The sequence below is a fragment of the Oryctolagus cuniculus genome, chromosome 3, assembly GCF_964237555.1.
Source record: "Oryctolagus cuniculus chromosome 3, mOryCun1.1, whole genome shotgun sequence".
NCBI lineage: Eukaryota > Metazoa > Chordata > Mammalia > Lagomorpha > Leporidae > Oryctolagus > Oryctolagus cuniculus.
Window position 1 is genome coordinate 102,249,927 of NC_091434.1, and position 13,367 is coordinate 102,263,293.

Below are 13,367 nucleotides of genomic sequence, written 5' to 3' on the forward strand. Positions count from 1 at the left end.
GGCGATAGCAGCGAGCTGGATTGGAAGTGGAGCATCCAGGTCTCAAACCGGTGCCCATATGGGATGCCAGCACTGCAGGTGGCAGCTTTACCTGCTATGCCACAGTGCCAGTCCCCCTTTTGTTCCTTTTTCTGTTTTTTTTTTTTTTTTTTTTTTTTTTTTTTGACAGGCAGAGTGGACAGTGAGAGAGAGACAGAGAGAAAGGTCTTCCTTTTTGCTGTTGGTTCACCCTCCAATGGTCGCCACGGCCAGCGTGTTGTGGCCGGCGTACCACGCTGATCCGAAGGCAGGAGCCAGGTGCTTCTCCTGATCTCCCATTGGGTGCAGGGCCCAAGCACTTGGGCCATCCTCCACTGCACTCCCTGGCCACAGCAGAGAGCTGGCCTGGAAGGGGGGCAACCGGGACAGAACCGGCGCCGCGACCGGGACTAGAACCCGGTGTGCCGGCGCTGCAAGAGGATTAGCCTATTAAGCAGCAACTCTGGCCCCCTTTTGTTCTTAAATGACCATATAAAGAAAAGCCAATTTGGCCTTCACTGAGCAGAAATAGAAAAGCAAGATTGAGGAATAAAAAGACAGATAACAATGAAACTGACCATTTCTCAGAAGAAAGGACTATATCAATTACTACTCAGTGTGAAAGTAATCCTTTATCCGGAAACAAACAAACAAACAAAAAACCTTGAAATACAATTATATGTAACATATTCACTGAGTTGAACACTATGCAATGCATGAAAATGGCAAAGGCTGAGGATGTTGTAACTTCTGCAGCTCTGATAACTGTGAGCTCAGGACACAGGCCTTCCCCTGCCTGGGCAGGGAGAGCCAGTTCTGCTCCCACCATGGACCTGTCCTTGGATAGCTTACATTGACTCAGCTTCCTCTAAGTTAGAAGTTCACCTGCAGGAGCTCAGGATAAGAACAGGTGTCCTACACTGACAATTAGGAGTTGGAAAGAGGACTTTGTAAATCAATTTTAACTTACATAGGGTGATTTCTTTAAAAATGATTAGTTTTGATAACTACCTTATTCTTTAATTACATAGGCTAAATTTTACACTTTTATCTTGAATATAGTGAGTTGAAAAGTTGAAAATTAGGGTTAAATGTGACAAACATTTTAATTGGAAAATTATATGTGAAGATTAAAGAAAAAGATGTTTTACCATTATGTATATGGACATCATAAAATGACTCTTCAATGTTAGTTGATTAGAATTTTGAAATAAAATTATAAATTCTCAATGAAAGCTGAAAAACCTGACTCAATTATTAGCAATTCATAAAATTCTGAAACTGAGCCTCTCAGTTTTCTCATCTGTGACATAAAGAGATGAAAGCAATATACCTCTAAAATTCTGTAACTTTAAAGACGATCATTTAGGAAAATGTTGTAGCTGAATTATGAATTTCATACCTCACATTGTAAGTGTAAGATTTGAAGTGTGTTAATTAACTGCATTTTTCTTTTTTAATTTTTTAAATTTGAAAATCTATTTTTTTGAGAGAGAGAAAGGGGGAGAGAGAGAGAGAAACAAACAGTCTGAGCTCTCCTGTCCTCTGGTTCATTCCTCCAGTGCCCACAACAAGGCTAGGCAAGGCCAAAGACAGGAGGAGCATGCAACTGAATCCAGGTATATGAGTGGCAGGTACCAGTCACATGAGCCATCACCTGCAGCATTTGCCCCTAAATTTTTCATTTTACAAGTAAAATGTATGGATAAAATTATGGGTTTTGTTTTTTTCATTGGCAAATTTGCTGATTAATAGGACAGAATATTTCTGGCACTTGGTTATGGGGAACACTCTTTTTTTTTGTTCTATAGAACAGAATACAATGATGACCCATATTTCTTCAGTGGTTATGGGCTTGTTTATTTATTTGAAAGAGTTATACATAGAGAGGGAAAGACACACACACACACACACAGAGACAGAGAGGGAGAGAACGAAAGAGAGATCTTTCCATCTGCTGGTTCACTACCCAGATGACAACAATGGCCAAGACCGGGCCAAGGCAAAGCCAGAAGCCAGGAGCCAGGAGTTTCTTCTAGGTATCCCACATGGGTGCAGGGGCCAAAGCATGTGGGTCATCTTTTGTGGCTTTTCTCAGGCCATTGGCAGGGATATGGATCTAATGTGATTCAGCCAGGACAGAATTCAGTGCCCATATGGAATGCTAGCATTGTAGACAGTGGCTTTACCATCTATACCACAATACCTACCCAGATTATGTTTTTTAAAATGATTTATTTATTTTTTAAAATGATTTATTTATTTATTTATTTATTTGAAATGCAGAGAAAGCAAGAGAGAGAGAGAGAGAGAGAGAGAGCGCATCCCCAAATATCTGCAATATCCAGGTCTGGACTAAGCCAAAGCCAGGAACCAGGAACTCTATCTGATCTCCCACATGGATGGTAGGGATGCAATAACTTGGGCCACCATCTATCCCATTCCCAGACCCGTTAGCAGGAAGGTGGATGGGAAGTGGGATAGCTGGCATTCAAACCAGCCCTCTGATACAGGATGGAAGCATCTCAGTGACAGCTTAATCCACCGTACCACAATATTGGCCCCATATTACTTATTTTTCAAAAATTAGGAAGTAGAAAGTTTTTTGTTGTGAGTTAGAATTTTGTCCATTAGTAAGTTTTATGACGTACTGATAGCCACATATTGAATGACGTTGTTGGTTGTAAACTTAAGTAGCCTTTAAATGACTGTGCATGTGAAGTAAATATGCAGTCTTGATGTAAACATGAAAGCTGTTTGAACAGTATTCTTTGTCAGAATATTAAAGCATATTTTTAAGATATCTCAAGCAGCCCCCTTCCCTGAAATGTTCCCTTGTCCCCTTCATTCTGATTCCTGTGTTCCCTCCCTCCTGGCAGCAATAACCTACCTTCAAATAAACTCTGACAGACAGAATAATAGAAAAAATGGGAGAAAGAAGAGCTGCCTCTGCTACATGAGAAAAAGGGAGGAGTGCCTTGGAGTTTGGAACTCAACAGTTTTTACCCTTCCAGGGCTCTCTGAGGATTTTCCATATAATCCTCAGAGTGTAGCTGGATAAACACTGATTTAAAACAACCTGGAGGGACTGGCACTGTGGCTCAGTGTGTTAAGCTGCTGTCTGCTGAGCTGGCATCCTATTTGGGTGCGGTTTGAGTTCTGGTTGCCCCACTTCCAATAAAGTTCTCTGTTAATGTGCCTTAGTAAGTAGCCAAAGATGGTCCAAGTCCTGGGACCTCTGCACCCACATAGGAGACCTGGAAGAAATTCCTGGCTCCTGGGTTCAGCCTGGCACAGCCCTAGCCATTGAGCGGTCATTTGGAGAGTGAACCAATGAAAAGAAGATCTCTCTCTCTCTCTCTTTCTCTCTCTCCTCTCTCTCACTGTCACTATGACTTTCAAGTAAATAAATAAATCTTAAAAAAAAAAAAAACAACTTGGAATATCTATGAGTAGCAGGTACCATGTTGAAGGATTTGAGAGTCAGTCCTAGAACTCCAGAAGCAATAGTATAATTTATTTTTCTACAAAAAGAAAAATATAGAAATATAGCCATTCAATTTTTTTAAAGCATATATGAATGAAAACACAAAAATTAAAAATTCAAACTAGAAGGTGTGGAGAATTTTGTTTTCACCACATGAAGAGAAATATAGTTAGCATTAGTATAGCAAAACTGTGTCCAAAATGATCATACTGGATTTCCTAAAATACAGTATTAATGAGTTAGGGTATAATTATAGCTCTTATAAATTTAAGATCACTGCTTCATAAATCTTCATTATGTACCTAACTGCCTCAATTTAACAACCTGATTATTTGAAGGAATTCACAGGATAATTGTTTCTCAGAAATAGGTTCTAAGCTTCATTAAGAAAAATGCACATGTCATATATATATATATATATATGTATACACACACACAATCACTTTCTTACCAAGACTTTCATAAGGATCACAGAATATGAAGTAAATAATGTTGCTTCTTTTTAAATAGCTTGACATTGCCATGTTTATACTAATGTTTTTGTTCTTTATTACAAATCTGACTACACTTTTCATTTTCATTAGTTTAATGTTTTGGACCAATTGGAACGAACAACATCCGAGTATCATGAGATCTACCCTGACTGGGAAAAATGCACAAGTGGTGGTTAGCACAGACATTCTCACTCCAAATGGACTCACCATTGACCACCGGGCAGAGAAGCTGTATTTCTCAGACGGCAGCCTAGGAAAAATTGAAAGATGTGAATATGATGGCTCCCAGAGACATGTAAGTTACAGAATTCTAGACTGCAGATTGATGCAAAGACACGTTTGAAAAATGTATGCTTTAGCATTTTTGCAAAATATGCATACTGAGAATTTCAAAATAGTTAATTACTGAAACCAGCTCATTTGAATAACTAATCTATTCACTACAGAAAATGTGGATAATATTTTGAAAACTTTCTCAAGTGCATTTGCTGCCATGGAGACAGCTCATCTCAGGAACTTCAGTCTGGAGAGACAATAACTGATTTTCTCCTAGTTATTAATTTAATTGGAATTGTTTGAGCGATTTGCATATACTTCATTATTTTTTTTGTGGGATTGTGAAATGAACTTGGTGAGTTGCCCTAGGACAAAAGAAAATTAGAAAAGAAGAAATGATCATCTGCTTGGGTCCTCATAGCAAGAAACTTAGAAGTTCTGCAGAGAGGAAAGTGGAATTTGCTTTTCTGAAAGACACGTTCTATTCCCTGGGCTCTGTCTGTTTTCTCTGGCTTCCGAGTGAAAGGGTCGGACAGTCATTGTGCTTCCCCTGGAGAACCTTTCTCACGTATATTTATGACCTGAATCATAAGATTCAAAGACACCCCCCTTATCCTGTGAGAGCAGCAGCCCTGGCAACTGGGGAAGCTCAGGGTTCAGGAGGGTTAGACATGGGTGCTACACCACCGGAGAGATCCTTAGCCCTACACTCAGTCCCAGCACCTACCTAAAGGACAAAGCAATCCCATGGCTCCCCACTCCTCTGTGCAACAAGGAAGGTTTGGGATGGCAGGAAAATATTATCTTCAAGGCCCAGACAGTAAATATTTGAAGTTTCACAACCATAAGGTCTTTGTATGTTAAAACAAAATTTGTCTGACAGTATCCCGATAAACAGAAATAAGGAGTCAACCAGCAGGCTATAAGTTGAAACTTAAAAAAAAAAAGATTTATTTATTTATTTGAAAGTCAGAATTAGAAAGAGAGAGAGAGAAAGGGAGAGTGAAGGGGTGGGGGGAGAGAGGGTTAGGGAGAGGGAAACAGGGGGAGAGAGAGAGAGAGAGAGAGAGATCTTCCATTCACTTGTTCACTCCTCAAGGGGCCAAACAAACTAGGGCTGAGCCAGGCCAAACCCGGGAGCTTCATCTGGGTTCCCCACGTGGATGGCAGGGATCAAAACACTTGATATCTTCCACTGCTTTTCCCAGGTTGTTAGCAGGGAGCTGGATTAAAAGTGAAGTAGCCCGGACTTGAACCACTACCCAAATGGGATGCTGGCTTCTCAGGCCGTGGCTTTCCTTGCTGTGCCGCAGCACCGGGACCTACATTATTAGAACAGTCAATTTATACCATTAGACATTGTGTGTGTTCGTGTATGTGTCTTTGAGTTTCTTGAAGAAGGAGTGAGTGCATTGATTTAATTCTGGGACAGGAAGTTGACCTCATTGTGGAGTGACTTTTCAGGAATACTGATATAGAACAGTTGGCTGCGTAAGCAGCGGTGAAATAATGAGTTCAGGACCCACTGAGATTCAGTTGTGGTGGTAGCAACAATGTTGATCTCAGAATCACATGCTAAATTCTTGGTTTCTGTCTACCAATTACAGACTATGTGACCTTAGGCTATATACTGAAGCGTTATTAACTTTAGTTCTCTGCTGTTAACTTTTGACCTATCTTTGAAGATTTTTATGAGGAAGTATTCCGAAAGTATGTACTTGAGAATGCAACTTAGAAATTCTTAATGAACCTAGTGGCTAGTCTTTTGAAAAGACAGTCGGAGGCAGACATTTGGCTGATTGGTTAAGAGACAGTTGGGAGGCTCATTTCCCATTCTGAAGGTTGTGGGTTACACCTTCAGCTCTGCTCCAGATTTTAACTTCCTGCCGATGGACACCCTGGGAGGCAACAGGTGACGATTCAAGTGGCTAGGTCCCTGCCATCCGTGTGCTTTGAGTTCCTCACTCTCTGCTGTAGGCATTTGGGAAGTGAACCAGCTGATGATAGTTCTCTGTCTATCTCCAAGAGACATAAAAAATGAACACATTTTGAAAAGTTAGGTGATCAATTGTTTTCCTGGGTACGGTGTTCTGTTATGACCTCTTGATATAGAACACACCCTTATAAATCTTTAAAGAAAGTCTTCACTCACCTCAGTTTATTTTGTATATACCTGTTTTGCTTCCCTCACCCAAATATGTTTTATGTGTGGAAATAATAGCTGCTTGATAGATCGGTAGTAAGATGTTACTAATATAATTGAAAGGATTTGTTTTAGCATATAAAGATATGCTTCATTCCATCACTCAGTTTTCCATCCTTGTTCAAAAGAGAATAATTTGTGCTTGAGCTTCAGAATTGGGAAATATCTTAAAGGCTATTAATACATTTTATTTTTTCTTAGAGTTTCAATTTTAAATTACTTTTAATTGATGCAGAATAATTATGCATATATATGGAATACAGTGTGAAGTTTTATATATCCATGTAAGTATTGTATAATGATCAAATCAGGGTATTTATCATAAATAGCACCTCAATTATTAAATATTTCTTTATAGTACAAATATTAAAAATAATTTTCTCTAATTATTTGGAAGTGTACAATTCAATATTGTGAATTTTTGTCATCCTACTGTACATTAAAGTGTTAAAACTATTCCTTCTACTTGTACGTCTGCACCCTTTCTCTAATCTCTCCTTCCTCTTCCCAATCATCCTTAGTCACTGGGCCTACTCTTCTACTTTGTATTTCTTCTCTTTTAATTTTATTCTTTTTTAAAAAAAAATTTATTTAAGGTATACAAGTTTCCTTTATTTCAAGTGTACAGCTTTCACAACAGTATGCTCCCTCCCCTCCCCTCCCTCTTGCACCCGCTCTCACCCTTCCTCCTCCTTCTTCTCCTATTCCCTCTCTTAGCTTTTACAGAGGTCTACTTTCAGTTTAGATTATCCACATAAGATTATCCCTAAACTAAGTAAACAGTCAGAATGCATCAAATAGAATAATAGAATAGACATAGAATGAAGAAAAAAACCTGTTCCTCAGCAGCAGAGACAAGGGCTGTAAACAATCATTGACGCTCACAATGTCAATTTTACTCTATACATTCCATTTTTGGGACTCTATTAATAAACCTGGATCAGGGAAAGCATATGGCATCTGTCTTTTTGGGACTGGCTTATTTCACTAAGTGTAATCATTTCCAATTGCATCCATTTTGCTGTTAATGACAGAATTTCTTTTATTTTATGTCTGAGTAGTATTCCATAGTGTGTGTGTGTGTGTGTGTGTGTGTGTGTATACCATAATTTCTTCATTCATTCATCAGTTGATGGACATCTGGATTAATTCGATATCTTAGCTACTGAGAATTGAGCTGCAATAAACATGGGGATACAGATAACTCTTTCACATTCTGGTTTTACCCAGTCTCTCCTTCTTTCTCTCTCTCATCCTTAGTCATTGATAATTACTATTCTACTTTGTATTTCTTTAATATCAGCTTTAAAAAAGAATATTCTTCAAATAAATGAAACAGTGTGGCATTTGACTTTCTGTGCCTTTCTTATATTTTGTTTAAAATATTTCCTGCAGGTTAATTCATGTTTCTGTAAATGACAGAATTTTCTTCTTTCAGACTGATTTTATATCTTGATTCTGTATCTTATCTAATATCTATATCTTGGCTAATATGAATTATATGCAATAAACAGGGTCCTCTTCAACATACTAATTTTAATCCCTCAGTAGTAGGATTGTACTTTTACTAATTCACATTCCTTACCAATAGTGCCTGTAAGAATTCTCATTTTTTTACATTCATGCCAGAATTTTATATTTGTCATTTTTTTAATAGTCATCCTAAGTGGTGTGAGATGATGTCATTGTGTTGTTGGTTTTCATTTCCCTGATGATTAGTGATGGTGGCCATTTCTATGTTTTCTTTTGAGAAATGTCTATGTGATCTGCTTTCCATTTATAAATAGAATTTTTTCTAACTTGTGTTCTTTGTATATTATGCATAATATCCCTTTGTCAGATGTGTAGTTTGCAAATATTTCTCTCATTCTGTAGTATCATCATTCTGGTGATTTTCACCTATCTTGTACACAAGATTTTTTAGTTTAATGTAATCCCATTTATCAATTTTTATATTTGTTGACTGTGCTTTTGCATTCATATCCAAAAATACCTTGTAAATACCAGTGCAGGGAACATTTCCTCTTTGGTTTGTGATTATTTTCTAGTTTTGAGCCTTTCATCTAAGTCTTCAGTCCATATTAGGTTGATTTTGTTTATGGTGAGAGACAGGGATCTAGTTTGGCTTTTCTGTTTACAGATGTTCCATTTTCCAAGCACCATTTATTGGAGAGGTTGCCATTTTGCCAAATGTGTGTTCTTGATGCCATGACTGAAATCAGTTAACTTTGTACAGAGTTAACTGATGGGTTAATTATGGGTTCTCTGTTCTGATCCACTGATCTTTGTGTCTATTTTTATGACCACAAAATACTATTTTTGTTACTATACCTTTGCAATATGTTTTGAGGCCTGGGAGTGCCTCCAGATTTGCTTTTTGGCTCAAGATAACTTTGAAAATTCAGTCTTTTCTAGTTCAATATGAGTTTTATGATTTCTTTTTCTGTATCTGTTAAGTATGTGTTTATTATTTTGATAGGGATTACACTAAATCTATAACCCTCTTTGAGTCATGTAAACATTTTAACAATATCAATTCATAACGTTGGAATATCTTTCTATTTATTTGTTCCTCTTCATTTTTCTCTCAGTTTTCACTGTAGAGATCTTTCACTTTCTTTGTTAAAAATATTCATAGGTTTTTTTTTTTTTTTGGTAGCTCTTTTAAATAGAGTTGTTTCTTTGATTTTTTTTTCCAGAAAGTTTGCTATTGGTGTAACTAATACAACACTATTACTTTACTGAATTTATTAGTTCTATCAGTTTTTGGTGGAATCTGTAGGATTTTCTTTATACAGATTATGTCGTCACAAACAAGGCAATTAGACTTCTTCCTTTCCAGTTTGAATGTCCTTTATTACTTTCCTGTGCTTACTGGCTCTTGAAAAGACTTCTATTGCTATTTTGAATAAAAGAGGTCTTATTTGGTAACTTTGTGGCAAAGTCTACAGCTTTTCTTCTTCAATATGATATTTCAATGTTCAATACAATGTTAGCAGCATTTCTCAATATATGACCTTTATTGTTTTTTAGGTACATCACTTCTAAACCTAATTTGTTGAGGTTCAATCATATTCTATTTTGTATATACACCACATTCTTCTTTATTCTAATATATATCTACTTTTGGTATAAAAACAAATTATAACTATAATCAACACAAATGCAGTGTTCTCTAACCTTGTGAAAATCAGTGTGAATTTAAAGAGATGGAAAAGATATCCTTGTCCTTAAATCATTTGAAGTTGGTTAACAATCACTAAAATAAATTATGGACATTTCTATTTAAATACCCAATATTTGGAGATAAAATGTTATATCCAAAGAGAACTACTGGGGCCAGTGTTGTAGCGCAGTGGTTTCAACTGCTGCCCATAATTCTTGCATCCCATCACAATCCAGTTGCTTGCTGGTGTGCCTGGGAAAGCAGCAGAATATATCCTAAATACATGGGCCCCTGCACACTCATGGGGTTTCAGGCTCCTGGCTTCAGCCTGGCTCAGCCCTGGCTGTACAACAACTTGAGTGGTGAACCAGTGGATGGAAGATCCTTTTCTCTATTTCTCTCTCTCTCTATCTCTCTCTCCCTCTCTCTCTCTCTCTTTCTCTTTGCTCTGCTATTCAAATAATTGAATAGAGCTACTGTTAGGATTTTAATCTCCAATCATTTCTTTTTTTAGTTCCTTAAATTCATACATATTATTCTTTTATAAATATAACTTTCATAAACAGTGTCATCAGTTAGTGCGCTGGACCCTACACTTACCTTGGAAATCAATAGTCACTGCTGAATTACCTTGTAAAGCAAAAACATTCCATCTACATGCCAATGATGACAGAAACTTGGTGACTTTTATTTAGTGTATTAATGAAAAGCATTACCTGTTGGCTTAGTCCCTCATGATACACATGACAAAATATCACTCCTATTGTCTTCTACTTGAGCAATCATACCAATACAGTCGATATATATCTATTTAATTCATATATTCAAAAATAAGTGTCAATAAACTCACAGAATGAATTTTATTTTATTTATTTTGTTTACATGTTTGAAAGGCAGACAGAAATGAGATAGAGATACAGATAGAGATAGAGACTGAGAGAGAGAGAGAGAGAGATGCTTGCAATGGCCAGGACTTATCTAGGCTGTAACTGGGAGCTGAGAGCTCAATCCAGGTCTCCCATATGGGTGACAGGAATTAATTTCCTTGAGTCATCAGCCATTGGCATTATCAGGAACCTAGAGTTAGGAGATGGAGCTAGGTATCAAATTCATATGTCATGGGACATAGGCCTCTTAACCTCTAGGCTAAATGCCCATCTTTGAATTTTATTTTCACAATTTGGATGCACTGCATAAGGAACTGTAGAAATACGTGAGAGGGTGTAAGTATAGGGTTAAAATGATAATTAGGAAGTAGAAAGTATAATTCTGATGATTGTAAAAATCTATAAAATTGAAATACTGATTGAAATATAGCATGTAAAACAAAATTTAGCATATAAAAACTTTTAAAATGTTGAAAAAATGCAAAACAAAATAGTGACCCAAGAAATAGCAGTTTCAAAGAGGAACATTTCTTTTGCATAACTGTAATTTTTCTAACTTTGTATGAAGCAGGTGAGAGCAGAAAATAATTGCCAGCATAGGTAGATCAAATATCCCCAGGGGAGCGTACAGATTAGAAAGAAGGTAGACATTATAATCTAGACTTTAATGAAAAGAAAGCAATCTTTACTTCAATTAATTGACTTTAACGTATAGAGAGATTCTTGTAAATTTAGGCACTATCTTTCTGTGAACTCAGTACAATACCATGGCTCTCCCAAAGTGTATTTGAAAAGCTTACCTTCATTTGAAGATCCAGATAAATTCATCTGAAGGCAAGTATATGTTCAAAAGTTTGGTTTAAAGAAAGGTTGATGTGCTTACACATTGCACTAGATATTAAAGCCTTGAGTGTGTTCATGTATGTTAGAGAGCTCAACATTGAACACAATATGTAGCTTTATTTTTATCTAAAAATAGTAAACTTCAGTTTAAATCTTTTATTAATAAATATAAAATAACTGGCTGATTTTGTCTAATTTTATAACCATATTATTTTGTGTAGTGTTTCAACCTAAGTTTTATTGAAGAATACATTCTCTGATATAACAAAGCAGAACACTCTTGAGTAATCAGGTTATTAAATGAAAAGAAAGAAGCCAAACAATAACTTCACTTTTGTTTTTCATTTTTATTTCTGTTTTGTGTCTGTGATTTCTGTTGTTCTAGTAGCAGAAACAATAGCTAGCACTGACAGGGCTAAGACAACGTGACTCTAGCCTTTCTCCCTGCAGTTGCTTTGTAACTGTTAAGCATTTCTTGGATGGTATCTGTAACCTTCCAAAGAGATGTTTATATTCCTAGAAATTGCAATTATTGTTGTTTCTTACCTGTGACATTCTTTAAGAAACTTTGTCCAAAGTGTTTTCAGAGTATGTTTCAGATGGACACACTAAATCCTGACTTTGGAGTGAAAAGGGTACAAAGATTATCTGTCTCCTAGACAAACACACTCTGAAGACATGAAATCTTTTGTGTGAGAATGGGGGAGCAAGTTAAAAATCTAATCAATTGTAAATAAGAGCCATCATATATATGAAATGCTCTTTTATGACAAATTTGTCCTTTCTACTTATAGAAGCACATGTATAAAAAAATCTACTTATCATCTTCTATCTTTCTAGTCAGTGTATCTCTATACCACCTATTCTTTTTTTTGATAATTATTCTATGAAACCTTCATTGGTTTGAACTATGAAGCTTACAGAATAGATTTTGATGTCCAAAAGAGCAATTTAGCCAAGTTAAAGCTATTTCCTATCATTAAAGAAAAAAAGACAGTTTCACTTGTAAAAATTTTAACATTAGGTTTCACATTTTTAATTAAATGTACTACTTTAGTTTCAATATTCTCTATTTTAAAGTTTATAGTTTGTGAGTGCAATAGACATCATTTCATCTGATTATTGTTCATAGACCTTTATTCCTGATGATCTATGGTATTTTTACTTTTTATTCATTGAACACTTTATTTAGTGGAGATTTAATTTCTGGCTATAATATTAATTAAATTATGTTATCTCAAATATTTAAAAAAGGAAATTTTATGCAAAATTACATAGTGAAGTTATCCTCCCATTTTAAAAAAATTAAAATAATAAAGCAAAATAAATCAAAGTCAACATAAGCAGCCATAGAAATTCAGTGAATTGAAAATCTCTCCATTAACTGCAATAATTAGCATTATTTCAGAAAGGGAAGATGAGGCCCGAAAAGGGTGCAGTAGTTTCTAATGCTTCCATGCCTAAAGCTTAACTGCATTTAGGTCTCACAAAACTCTGTTAAAGTCAAAGTTCTTTATTTTTTAATAAAAATGTTTGGTATCATCCTTATTCCTACTCTAAAATGAAATTTTTCATTTTTTTCTACCTTTGAAAATGACTTTCCTGAACTCAATTTAATATTTGAACTCTAACACAATATGTATTATATACAATCTAATGTATGCAATATGTAAAATAATTTATGACAAAATAGGATATATTTCAATATGTAAATACTTTAAGGAAAACATGGGGAAGGTATCAGAATAATTATGAATATGACACTTTTGAAACAAGATCCATATCAATGGTGTTGTACTAGATTTTTTTATTTTTTTTATTTTTTTTGACAGTGAGAGAGAGAGAGACAGAGAGAAAGGACTTCCTTTACCGTTGGTTCACCCTCCAATGGCCGCTGTGGCCTGCGCACTGCAGCCGGTGCACCGCGCTGATCCAAAGCCAGGAGCCAGATGTTTCTCCTGGTCTCCCATGCGGGTGCAGGGCCCAAGCACTT

The 13,367-nt window shown here is 36.1% G+C and overlaps 1 protein-coding gene across 9 annotated transcripts in view; it reads left to right on the plus strand.

The window, feature by feature from the left end:
• Positions 1 to 13,367, plus strand: part of LRP1B (LDL receptor related protein 1B) — a 2,140,503-nt gene that overhangs the window by 1,745,960 nt on the left and 381,176 nt on the right. For all 9 annotated transcript variants that reach the window (XR_007920674.2, XM_051849575.2, XM_051849574.2 and 6 more), the window contains one exon: positions 4,090 to 4,294. Coding sequence is in view for 8 of the 9 variants with exons in the window: in XM_051849575.2 (XP_051705535.2) it covers positions 4,090 to 4,294 (205 nt within the window). In the remaining variant the exon portion in view is untranslated. The remainder of the gene's footprint in view (positions 1 to 4,089; positions 4,295 to 13,367) is intronic.